At 40.7% G+C, this 14,103-nt stretch overlaps 1 protein-coding gene across 7 annotated transcripts in view; it reads right to left on the bottom strand.

Moving 5' to 3' along the window:
• The window catches only part of LIN52 (lin-52 DREAM MuvB core complex component), a 62,195-nt gene that overhangs the window by 18,736 nt on the left and 29,356 nt on the right, over positions 1-14,103 (bottom strand). Inside the window, exon 6 of one of the 7 annotated variants that reach the window (XM_056347920.1) lies at positions 957-1,010. The exons of 5 other annotated variants lie outside the window; for them this stretch is intronic. In XM_056347920.1, the coding sequence (XP_056203895.1) occupies positions 957-1,010 (54 nt within the window). One more of the 7 variants, XM_056347924.1, reaches the window with a different exon arrangement.

A 14,103-nucleotide genomic window follows, 5' to 3' on the forward strand; every position in this document is an offset into this window, starting at 1 on the left:
TAGATTTCCATCACTCTATCTCACAACAATTGTTCCTGGATGTTATAATCCGTCAGAGATTATGGAACTCTCTCTTTCTCCATTTCAGGATTATTGGTCCCTGGATGCTATGATCTTCAACAGAAATTAGACAGCATTTTCTCTCTCTGAGCAGTGTCAGTCCCTGGATGCTGTAATATAATGGGGTTTATATTCCTTCAATGCAGTTCATCTATGGATGGTGTAATAAAGTAAAGTTTATAGAGCTTTGGTCTTCTCTCTCTCTCTGCATTGTCAGTCCTGCGATGTTTAATACAGCGAGGCAAGGTTTATATGTCTCTCTCTCACTCTTGGCACCATCAATCTCTGGTAGCTGTATTACAGCAGGGTTTACACAGCCACTTTTCTGCACGAGACACTTCTGACTTGTGAGCCCATAAGCTCACAGGCTGGCAGAGCAGCCCTAATAGTAGCTTTGTCTTGCAATAGCAATACAATGCATCAAAGACAACATGATTAGCAATTGAACCCTAGAGAAAAACAACCTTCCCACCAGTGCTCTCCTTCATTTGTTTTTTTTTTTTTTTTTAAATAAAGGTGTAAGCTTTGTGCTGGACTGACAGGCATCAAAACATGGAGGCTTTTATTCACAGGATTGATGAAGGCATGCATGCTTCCCACACCTAGCCTAGAGAGACTCTGGAAGGAGATGGGAATTCATTTTCTACTTTATCCATTCAATTCCTGACCTCTCTACTGAGAGGAACAACAGAAATGACAATTAGCATAAAAACTGGAGGTGGGTTTGTTGCTGATGTTGGGTTTTCTTTTGACATTACTGATGATCTGTTAGAACAGAACTGAAAAGGAATAAAAATGTTCAGCTTAAAATACTCAATACACACCCTCAGGTAAAGAGGGTTATTCTTTACCTAAAGGTTAGAAATTTGTGCCTTAAAGCCTCTTTAAATTAGTACCTTCTAATTTGTCTTCCAAAATTGTACCACAAGGTATTGTCATCAACAAGATCCCTGTAAAACAATTAACGGTATTATGAACTGTCTGGTACATATTGATATTCATAGGCTGCAAAGTCCACTGCTGTAAGCGGAACATGTTTCAGACTGGCTGCAAATTCAAGCAGCTCACTCCTTTACTCGCTTGGTTCGTGCCTCCAGCTGTGAGCTGTATCATCTGGGATCCATTCCCAACTCTGCTTCTGATTCACAGCATGAACCACCACAAAGTACTCATTTGTACCTCTACTTCCCCATACACAAGGTAGCTTGCATCTTTCCAGTGCTGCTGAAGTGCCACATGGATAGAAGATGCTGCAGAAGGGCAGGATGGGATTGTTATTTTGCCAGGAACTAAGTTGTTTAGTTCATTTGTGAACTAAATTTAGCACAAAGAACACTATTAAATAAAAAAGCAATTTTTAAAAATTTTCGGCTAGGAATAGATTTTCAGCGCCGGTTCTTCGACACCTCCCTACCTTGCACCATCAACAATGCGTGGTTTTAAAACACTCTTATTGGAGAAAGCACAAAGCTGAACTGCAGTTTATAGAGTGGAAAGTTTTCTGGAGTGCAAGTCCCATATAGGAGATATACGAATGCATGACAATTCTGTTCCCACAAAGAGGGCTGCACCCTATAAATCAGGCAGAGCATAGACTCCTTCTGTGCGCTGAGTGAAATTACTGTGGGTTGGGGGTTGCTCCAGAGCACGTGCCCTCCTGTTCACTTGTCATCGGAGATGTTAACATTTCTGATTAATTCACAGACCTCTCATTTTATTCTTCATTCCTTTATCCTTGCTATCCTGTTCTGCTGCAGCTTAAAGATTCTTACCGACCTGCTACAATAATCACCGCCCGTTTCCCCCCCCAACCCGGTGAAATTGTTTAGTGATGCCAACCGCGCTTTTAATTTGCAAGACATCAGACACAGAGGTAATTTATACCAACATCTGTTCATTTCTGACTTCTGAAACAAACTCGCACATGCTGCTACAAAATCCCATTAGGAGCAAGAGACAGCCTTCTGCTATTCTGTATTCCTCTTCTCCCAACATACTCAGGCTTGCATTGGGGCTTTATTTTTAAAGATATGCCAAACTAAAAAAAGGACCTTACATCTTTGTATATGTATGAAAATGGCCAGGAAATAACATCGTGATATCACAACAACATCAACAACAACAAAATCACAGCCAAACTAAAGGCAACTTTCCACAAACATTAACAATCTTGTTTTCCTTGCTTCAGCTGCTTGTCTTATCTGCTAAGAACCACAGTTCAATGTGTTCCTGGTAAACACAGGCCAAATATGTGTTACATGGTATTGCATTCAAACGTCTTGGCTATTCCCTCCCCTTTGTTCCTCTTTAATCTGCACTGGAGTATGATTTGAGCTTGGGTTTCGCACAGAAAAGGCTCTAATATTAGAAACTGACTCCTCTGCTCAGCATTGCTTCTGATAAATGAATTCTTAATAATGGGAAGATCATTTCCAATGGGGCCTTTTGGAGGTTGCTGGCGTGAGGGAAGAGCTTGTGAATGAAGAAACCATCACCCACATTCTAAATATGATTGCAGTCTAAGAGAGACAGTAAAACCTGCCTTAAACAACTACCCAAGGGATCAGCAGAAGCCAGTTGCATAGCAGACAGAGGTGGATTTTTTAATTAAAAGGTTGGACAAAACTGTAGTGAAAACCTTAGGGATTTTTTTTCTTTAAAATGGTTGCTTAAACCACGGACTTCAAGTGAAGAGAGGGCTTGAGTGTAGGTTTCATTGTACCGGCAAACAGACGCTACAGAGGCTGCGCAGCACGAAACAGAAACATGAATCTCCACGTCAAGTCACGATTTACAACCTTGCCTACGCCGACCATCTACTACAATAGAAAAATCAACAATGGATACGATTGCAATAGCTTGGATACAAATTAATCTCACCTACCAGGGAGGAGGAAGACGATACCGCAGCCCCTAGAAAAACCACTTTAAAATGTTATCGGCACTGGTTACAGTGGAAATTGAGTGCTTGAATAGACTCTTTCAGAGAAACGTATTGAAAAATGATATCAGGCTATTATAATTAACATGAATTAAGTTTGCTGCCTGGCAAGATCAGCCAAGCCGATCTCAAGAACAGGTATTGGGTAGGAGAGGCTGGGGCTGAAAGGAGAAGGAAACACTTCTACTTGATAGGGGAGCAGAATAAGGTTTAATATAATCTCCTCTTTAGAACTTCAATCCCTCAATCCCGCATTTAGCCTTGTTGCCTGGGGCTCCTTTTCTACTACAATTGTCCCCAAGCTGCCCCTCCGCAGTAAATTTTGTGGTTGCTGGTTGAAAAGATTCAGTAGTACAGATTGATTTCCTACAAGTGAGGAGATGAGGGATTACCAAAAGCAGTCCTGGTTAACAAGATTGGGTGCAGAATCTCCTGCTAGAGCAGCCCACTCTGCCAATGCTTTGCATCCTTTCACTATGACATATGGGTTTCATTACACAAAGATTTTCCCGATTTTAACTTGGAGGCGATTACATTGGAAACTCAGAGCTATCTTTACATCTGTAGCAATTTAAAGGTTAAGTAACTTTTAATCAAATGACAAAGACTCATAATGTTTTTTCCTCGATTGAAAATGAAAACTGCTGTTCCGGATATTCCTTCTGGTGACAATTTAATTAGAAAAAAACACTGGACTGGAGATTGGGGTCCAGCCTGATTGCTCCCCATAAAAAGCCTTCTCACACGTATGACAGCACAGGACATACTGTGTCATAAGGTCTGGATAGCCAGGAAATAATGGAAGGATTTACTGCTATAAAATCAGCAACGAAAACAGTGATTTACACTTACATAAGCAACTTTCATCCAGGAGAATCCCTAAGCAACACACATATGTAAACACTTTTTTAACACAATATACACTTCAATGCAAAAGCACAACACACTTGGTGATATAGTCTACGCAAAAGATGCATGTGACAAACTGTATTTATCACGCATTTATCACAAACATTATACCTTCACTGCTTACTATTTCTGGGCTTATCTAAAAGCCTCGAAACAAAGCCTGTGAGCATCTTCAAATCACAGATATTTTTAAATGAAGCCACCCACTACAGAAGCATTTCTCTGCCTTTCCCCAAGATGTACAACTTACGGGATAAATTTGACTGTTCTCCTCCTCTGACCCGAAAATGTAGCCTTGTTGAAATATAAAGGTCTTACTACTAAAAAACCCTGGAAATACAATTAATGTTCTACAAACAGAACATGGGTTTACCCTGAAATACCTTATAGTATCACACTTTGCATGGTACATTCTTGACTACAAAAGGTTATTTTAGGCACTGTCATACTTTGTTAGCTTATCAGTTATTCCTCCCATTCAGCTGTATTTACGGTAACTAAAGAACTTGGTTTTCAACATGGAAGGATTCCTTTAAAGTACTAATCATGCACCCTCAAACTACTGCTGTTTTAGGACTACACAGAAAACAAAACTAGAAAGGGTTTATTTCTGAAGGACTATCAGTGGAAATTACCAGTTCAGAGCAAAGAGCAGGAATTGCAGACAGACAGTAGAACACTACTCTGGTTTTTAACCCTTCTGTCACAAAGGTCTGTTGCATCAAAAATTATTTCTTTTGTCCTCAGACACAATGTTAGGATAAGATGACCAAACCGTTCTTTTTCTTAGTTGGTAGGACATAAAGGCCTAGAGGAATCTGCCTGTGAGGGACTGTGGGAGTCTGGCTTGACTAGACTTGTGAAAGCCAATGGCAAAGCCACATCTTTTGGAGGGGCTCAACTACTATTGCATTTGGAAGGGAAATAAAAAGAAAAATCAGTGACAGGAGTGGGGGAGAGTGAAGGCAAAAAGGCAATCTAAACCAAGCAAAAATATTTAAGATTGACATTATTACTGAACAGCCCTCAAAGAAAAAAAAGAGGCTTATGTCAGACAAGACCAACAGATTATTATTAATCAGCCAACATAATGTGAACTTCTATCAGAGAGAAAGAGATCTGTATGGCCCACTTTCTGTCTTGAGACCAGACCCCAAAATCCTACCACCGCCTCGATAGCTGCTAGCACCGGCTCATTCCTCTTCCTTCATAAAAAGGGCTCCAATTACTCTGCTAATGGCCTATTTCTGTGACGTAATTGTCAAATGAATTGTCTGTGGGTCTTTGACAAATACTTATCAGTGAATGCTACACCAAGCGCCATCTCGGGAGAGCAGCCATTAGTGAAAGCAATGTCGGTCACCTTTACTGAAGGTAGAACTGGCACATGCAGATACTCAGATGCGTACTTCAGGAATGGTTACATTTACACTGAAGACCAGCGTAACCATCTAGCATTCCTGAAACACATTTTTTCAGGTAAGATGACAGAATCAGCACAAACCTCCGTGTGGAATAAGCTTGCATTACTGTGGCATGTTTCAATAATCAATATCAAAGCACTTGCAAAGTTTATCAAGCTTCACAATATTCTTGAGACATACAGTGATTTAATTCCCATCTTACAGATGGGGTCACAGCCTTAGTGAGGAGTGATGTACAGATGTATACTAAAGGAGTCAGCAACCATGCTAGAATTCAGGCTCTGAAAGATGAGCTCTGTCAAGTCTTGCTGCAGCATTTTAAAATATTAACACCACCCTCGGTACAAAACATCACGGTCCTTCCCTTGGTGAATGAGACAGCAGAATCTGCCCTTACTTCAGCTGTAGTTCAGGAGTCTGGCATGACTTGCTTTGCAATGCCAAAGAAGGTGGAGGCTTGCACAAAGCCAGGCTGTGAATCAGAGCAGGTGAGGCACATGGACCGCTCCTCCCAGCGTGCTAGGTAAACAGGCATCTCTGACAGAGAAGTGGTAAACAGCTGAGGCTGACAAAGTTTTAAACCACTGAAACAGGTTAGCGAGTGTCAGCTAGAGCCTTAAGAATCGGAAGCAAATACCTAATGCTTTCCTGAATCATGAAATCCTCATGTGACCTCTTTCCACCGTTTTTTTCCACCCACAGTAGTGGTGTTTTATCATATACCTGATAAGAGATCTCAGAGATCATTCAGGATTATCCAGAATGGTGATAACAGATCTGATGCAGATTAAGAGATCCTCAAAAAAATGTTATTGTAGCTATCAATAAATACTAAAATTATATCCGCTCAAAAAAAATTAGAATCCTTCTCTGCAGAATAATTTACCTTGTTCTCCTAATCAGATTTCCCTGCCTTGCCAAAGGCAGTACCATTCTGTTTGCATTCGGTTGCACACAATGATGTTCACAGAGCTTCGAATGCAAAAACTACAAACCATATTCATTCACACACAGATGGGCAAAGCCAGTCAATGAAAACACTTGAAACAAGGGGCAAGGACATCCCTGCCAATGCCCAGGGAGCTACTAAACTCATGTTCCAGGTCATGGATATTAGGACCCGCAGATATTTTGTCCTGAGTGACCCCCCATATTAAAGGAAATTCATACAGTACCTCCCACTTCTAGGAGCTGACTGCAGCCAACATCCTGTGGGGCCAAAAACCTGATCCCTTTGACCCCCAAAGCAAGGAAAGAGTTACATCTTCCCTCTGCGAAGCCAATAAAAACCTCTCTTGATTATAATTTAGATAAGAGCCACTGGATTGAATAATAATGTCTGAAACTCCCCTGGCTGTTTCACCTTGAGACGTCCATCACTGGGTTAAACATGATGCTAATTGCATTTGGATTGATTAATTTCTCTCACTCCTGTCTATTCGAATAATGCTTAACAAAATAATCACAGCACCCAGAGCCAAATCTTCTCCGTCAAAGGAATGAAGCCATCAGAACCAGCAGAGATGAAAGAAATGAAGATGACCCGTAATTACTGCTACGGTGATATCATTACCATATTATAGAAAATGAGTGTATGTGGGGGGAGCGGGGGCTGCGATTATTATTTATTTTTTAATGGAACCTCACATCCCAAGAATACAGATCTGACACAGTGGAGCATACAGAAATACAGAACTAAAAAATTACTGTGCATTAAATTGCAAAATACAGCGAACACTGGGACTCTAGGTACATCAAGTGTCTGACACTGCAAGCTGCTGTTTATTCACTTCACTATTTTTTCATTGCAATAATACTTTGTATATGACTAGCACAGAGATTTAAGATGCCTACATTCCCCAAAAGATCCTCAACTATCTGCAACAGAACTCGCCCATAACCCTGATGCTAAAGCCATTCTCCTTTAATATCATTACTTCGAACACTAGCTTTCAGATTTTAAAACCGCAAGATCTAACTTGATGCTCAAAGAAAAGCTAGCGTGCAAGTAGTTTTTCTTCTTAAATGCTGATTCCTATCTGAAGGCAGTTATAAATTCCAACACCAGCTGCAGCAGATCACTTTCAACCATTCATTATGCTGGTTCTGTAAAGATATCAAATGTATCAAGTCTGGAAGAATTTAAACTAGGATTCGGAAATAAATTAAATTTAAAAAAACAGAGAGGGGGGAAAAAAACCCCAACCAACAACAACCAAACCAAACCCACAACCCTAACATCAAAACCAAAGGCCTTCTGCTCCTTTTATTCTCCAAAATATACTCCCAAAGCTCCTCTCATTTGAGAAACAAATAGCTTGGCAATTGTATGAGATCTTCAGACACCTGTGCACTGCAATTCTAATTGTGGTTTATACAGTTCACTTCTCTCAGTGCTGCTTATGTCTGCCCCCTAGTCTCAGACCAAAGACAAAAAAACCCACACACAACTAGCAGCTTAAAATATTTATTCTGGAATAAAGCCAAGGTCAAATACACACAAAAATTTCACATGCCAAAAATGTCAAGACCTAAGACCAGGTGCTGACTCTTGAAGCTAATTAAACACAGAAAAATGATGTTTGAGTATTTCGTAAGGCTTAAAGAAATTTAAGTTATGCTTCTAATATTAAAAGCAGTATGAAAGGCAATTTTATATCAAAGTTGAGGATATTTTCAAGTATACCTGAAAGGTAATTTACTAGTGTAAGCTGTCACTGGAACAGCTACAGCTTGGGAGAGCTCTGACCACCAAAATCCACAGATGCTGGGGGCAAGTAGCAGGATAGAAAAGGGGGCACGTTTTAACAAGAAGCACCCTAAATGTTATTTTTTTTTCCTACCTGCTTGTACCAAAAGGAAAATAATCTCTTCCTGGCCTCTCAACCCCTGCAGCAGACCAAGATCTCTTGATAATTTAGGTTTTCCCACGACAGTATCTCAAAGAAGAATCTTCTTTATTGAGCAATGCAGAGAAAGGAGATCAAAACTGCTCAAGAACTCTTGAGCATAAAACACATGAAGAAGCTGGGAGGGCACGCTCTACAATGAATATAAAGCCGGGTACGAAAGGTCTCTGGGGGTGACCAGCACCTTCTCAGAAGGCACAGAGGCAGCAGTGCTGCCCAGGCTCCCACAGAACAGTGTGCCCCTGCCTGGGCTGGGGAGCACGTATTTACTGGTTGGGAGCAAAACAGGTGAACCTTGAAATTAACAATTTTTTCAAGTCTTACCGGTGGCCAGGGCGCACAGGCCATGGCAAAATCTGAGCCCTGGAGCCAACAGGAACAGAGAGATTAAGAGTTATTAGGAGTAGAGAGAATTACATATTTACAGTGCAGTTACTGAAAATAATCGTGTAATGATTATGTAAGTCCCTATATTCCTTTTGGCTAATAATGTTGGGATACAAGCTGTATGGTTATGCAAGCCTGGGCACACAAATCCAATCACAGACATCAAGGCATGTTTACAGGGAGGCTCGCAGCTCTGGTTCTCTGGTTCGGGAATGGTATGGCTTCCTTGACCTCCAAAGCCCCTGTCAGTAGGTTAGCTAATGGCTTGAGCTGTGAAGCAAAACTGAATTTTTAAGCTTAACTTCTGTCAACGAGCTTCAAGAAGAGCTATCTGAGTGAAAGAAGGTGATACTATGGTAGTCTGTATTTATTTGTCCAGAGATATGTCTTTACTTTAAAAAGCAGTCTAAATTTTTAAAATGTTTCTAATCCCAAGATTCCTTATTGAAACATTTTTCCATGTAGTTAAATGCAGCCCTTGACACAACAACGAATTACCAATATTGAAGATGTCTATGAAAAAAAGATTCACACTTTTTATGACCGAACAATATTACTTGACTGACATGTGAAGTCAACCAAGGTTCCTTTTGCCATCAGTACAACAATAGAACACATTAATTACATAAAGGACTCCCATAATTTCCAAAAATCCAAAACCAATTGTATGACCAAATACAAGTAAAAGACAGAAATCTCAGTGCTTCAAGGCCAAAGTCTCAACCTTAGTTAAACCAGAATTATAAAAAAGCAGCAATGTGCAGTTTATGGGCTAAGAAAACACCTTCACAATTGCCCCCATAATTTTATTCTTTCCTCCACATGAATCAAAGGCACTTTCTTTAACGACTGCCCTTATCCCTATTCTCATCCTTCCCAGTATATTCACTGCTTGCTTTAGTCCAGCTTTTTCAGTTGTATTACCGACCAGTTTCATGCACTCTGCCTGCCACAATCCTCTTCTCCTGGAACCAATACCCTGAGCTGAGGAATACTTCCAAGTCCAGAAGAGGGCTCAGGGGATCCAAAACCATCTTTACTAACTCCAGGCTCGTCACAAGACATCTGAGGAAACACACTGATTTAGAAATGTTACAGCTTTTACAGCACCCAAATGCTACTAGAGTCAAGTTCAAATGAATATAGAGAAAAAAATATATATGGAAGAGTTAAGAATCACAGGAAAATTGTTGTTACTCAAGAGAACCTATCACTAGTTTTAACCTGACCTACTTGATAACAGAATTGTAGTACCACTTTGGGCTGTTTGGAATAGATATTAAATATAAACAATGCCGGCTCTGCTACAATTACCACAATTCAGCTGTTCATGAGCTCAAAGTCAAATAGGCAAGGCCCAGCTGTAAAAGCAGATGTAAAAGATGCACTCAAAAATAAACCCTTCCAGACCCGTGAAAAAACATGGGAACATTTTTCATAAACACCCTCATGCTTCTAGTATCCATGGACTTGGAAGAAAAACGTAAAGACATGATTCGAATACAAGAAGTACAGAGGTATTGGACTCTGCAGAGATCTCAAGAGAGGAGCGGCCAGAAGAAACTCCAGTTTCTTGAAACCCAGAAATGAAGCATACTAGTCAATCGTCATTCCTGAAAAAAGAAGCCAAAACAAAGAAAACAACATTATTCTCCACTCCAGAAGGTCTACTGAGAGCAGCCCAGCAAGCTTTGCTACTCTTTTGCTTCCAAAAAGCCTGCCACGTTTATTCTCAGTCCGTATGCCAGTGGTCTGAGGCCATGTCTACCACTACTTTCTTCTCTTATGAAAACTGAATACAGTGACATAGCTATTATGCTTTAATGAGCTGACTAGTGTTCGTCATCCGTTACTGGAAATGAAGAACAGAGGCACTGCGGCAAAGCAGATGGCAAACCACCTACAAGACAGCTCAGCAAGTAAAGCAGAAGGTGGTGATGGCCATGGGGATCTCCTTCGACTTAGTGACTGGTGAGATTATTCTGAGGGTTGAGGGGCAGTGAAGAAACTCTGGAAGCCAAGAGAACCCAGAAGACTCCATGACCCAGTGACAGTGGGATTATCAGATGTATCTGGAGAGAGGAAGGTGCAGTGGAGTAGAAGAGGTGTAAGGAAAAAGAAGATATAAGGAAAAAGTGGTAAGTGAAGAAAATTTAATCTACAAGAAGAAAACAGATCACATGAGAAGGCATACAGTACAATACCAAACAAGGGAAAACATACAGAATCAGAGAAACATTCAGATTTGGAAGGACCTTGGCAAGTCTCCAGTCAGCCTTCTGTGGAAGACAGGCTGCTCAGGGCTTTAGCCAGTCAAGCCTTAAAAACAACTGTGGATGGAGACTGCACAACGTCTCTGGGCAATCCTTTCAATACCTGACTGCTCCATGCCAAAAAAGTTTTCTCTTAAATCCAGTCAGCAACTTTCTTGCTTCAATTTATGACTGTTCTCTCTTGTCCTCCCGCCATGCAGCACTGTGCAGAGCCTGACCCCATCTTCTCAGTAACCTCCTCCCAGGTACTAGCAGACAGCTATCAGGTCCCTGTGAAGTCACCTCTGCTCCATGCTGAACAAGCCCCATTCCCTCAGCCTCTATTCAAAGGGCAAGTGCTCCAGCCCCCTGAACGCCTTGGTGGTCCTCCATTGAACTCACTCCAGTTAACCAACGTCTTCCTCATGCTGGGGCATGGAGGACACCACTGGATGTGGCACTGCAGATGCAATCTAATGGCTGCTGAGTAGAGGTGAACCATCACCTCCTTTGATCTGCTGGCTATTCCCCTGTCAACAGATGTGTATGCAATCCTACATTCCTTTCCCAAATTCTACCTACTTGCTATATTCCTGTTCAACGCTGTTTCCTAGCCTTTGAACCTCCACCTAGCCACTGCTTTGCCTACTGTTCCAGGAAACTGGAGCACCACAGTCAAAAAGCTGTGCATTTCATACCCTTAGACGGGAGAGGAACTGTTTGCTCCTCCAAGTTTTCTATGCATACATTAGTAAACAAAATTTGTCAGCATTTTTTTAAATGTATATGTTCTCTATTCTCAAGCAAGCCAGGTACTAGGCTTGAAAATCTTGAGGCAACCCAGAGAACTATCTGTGGAAAACCAAACGACAGTTTGGCCTGCTACCCAGAAACATCCATCACCCAGCCTTTTTCTGTTGGGATCTGTGTTGAATGACGTCTTCTGCAGGTTAACAATTAGTTTTTAGCATAAGGGTCCTGTGTCATCGTCATCATCTCCCCAGGAGACAGAAACAGGCTGAGTGATTTTTAGATTATATGCTCTGATAAGATACAGGCTCCTGACTCACTGTGTGCTTGTGCCATGCAGGCCACCTGCTCTATGGAGCTGCCACCATGGACACCCTCAAAAAGGTTTAATAATGATGTTCTCTCCAGAGATGTAACTCAGATCATGCTCTGCATTTACATTCTCTATCACTGACTAAAATCTTGTACATAAAATTCTATCAATTGATAGGATCTAAGACTAGTCACTAAAAAAAGATTGTAGAAACGTTATTCCCTATTAAACAAGAATCTGTCAGGTCTGTAGTCATAAAAACTGTAAATGAACACAGGAATTGAAAAAGCAGGGCAGATCAGTGATTTACCCAAGCAGGTATCCTGTCTGACTATACCAAATATCAGAAGCATCACAGAAACAAAACAAAAAAACCAACACCACCCCCCAAAAAAAAACCCAAAACCACAACCCCCAAGGAACCCCATTATAAAGACATATGGAATAATCGCCTTCGAAAGACTTCTCTTCCTAAGCGCTTGTTTTGTACCCTGAAGCAGTTGATATTTCCTATTAATTTTGGATTTTATACTGCTCTAACTAGAAATGTTCTCATCATCCATTTAATTGCCTGATTCCTTTTCCATAGCTGCTAAGTACTTGGCCTGGGGAAAAAAAATAAAATTCCCTATGTGGCAGAAAGTTCTGCATCAAATCATTCATCGTATAAGAAGCATTCCTTTTTGCTACTTTTAATCTGACGAGCTTCCATTACTTTTTTCCTGCATTCTCCCCCACTTTCTTTTCATGGTTGGGAGTCAATAGGAATTTTCAATTTATCTCCTCAATTGTAGAGATGTAAAATAACAACTGCGCTACCTTTCAAAATCAAAGAGATTCACTTTTTTTCACATTCTCATGAAGAAATCTCTTGATTTAAAAGCAGCTCTTGAAGTGAATGGTGTATTTCACACTATCTCAAAATTATTCCCACCCAAAGACTGCCTGAAGTGACAGAGTATCTGAAGTTACAAAAGAGAGAACGAGACTTACTTCCTTTCTGGGGAAAGATTATGGAACCTTATGCAGAAATATAGGTGATGAAGCACAAACAACTATTAATGTCAAGCAGAAGAGGTGGCAAACAGCACAATAATTCGTTGTGTCTTGGGATACACTCAAGCCTGAAGACGTACAGGGGCAAAGCAATCTGCTCTGCTTCACCATGCTGGGCACTGTGCTTCCACCTGGCTGTTCCGGACCATCCCAGGAGCTCAGGAGGCTTGGGGGGCTCGCGCAAAACATGGTTAAATGCTGCCACATTCACCAGCTGCACACAAACTCCAATTACTTTGTGTAGCTATATTCTCCAGCAAGTTCGGATAGATTTGTCATGACGATTCTGCCAAACCGCAAGTTTTGAGCTCAGAAGCGTCACAATATTATAAAAAACCCTATACTTAGTAGTTCAAGTATAAAGAGCTATCAAGTGAAATTGGCCCAAGTACAGATCCTTGTGTCACCACCTTCTAGCCAACTTATGCCAATTATCTTAAAATCTATGCTTTCCAAACCTATCAAAGTGACAAACCTTTGTTAAGGAAAAAACCTGCATCAGTGTAGTTTAACTAAAACTTTGTGATTACAAATGCATACAAAGATCATACTTAGTTTGTTAACTTTCTCAGACTTACCTAACCAGAAGTAAAAGCAAATTACAATTACTTTACAACTTCTTGAAAAAAAAGGGTTTGCTATTTACGTACATGACATAAAACATTTACAGATATTACAGCCCCTCAAGCAGCCTGCAATATATACAGAAAGCGAGAGAATGAATTTTCCTCTACTCCTTCCCTTCCATTTTATAACAGATGAAAAAAGCAACGCTGTGACTAACTGCTGCCATGTTTGATCTCCAAGTATGTCCTCTTCTGTTTCTGATAATAGTTCTGGACGATATTATTTGTTTTCAGAAAGCATTATCTCAAATACAGCAAAAGTTGTGTCACTTAAGGTAAAGTTTTCTTCAATATATACAATTACTGGGCTAGAATGACAGCATTCCCTAGAAGACAGCACTTTAACGTGCAAATGGAAACTTCGTTTCTATGCCTGATGCATTCCCTCCTGCTATGCAACATCTCCATCCATCCCTCAGGTTCCCATACACACAAATTGTTATATATCCTTCTCTGTCAAGTTCCAAGATTGAGGG

This window comes from Falco biarmicus, chromosome 7 (assembly GCF_023638135.1).
Source record: "Falco biarmicus isolate bFalBia1 chromosome 7, bFalBia1.pri, whole genome shotgun sequence".
NCBI classification, from domain to species: Eukaryota; Metazoa; Chordata; class Aves; order Falconiformes; family Falconidae; genus Falco; species Falco biarmicus.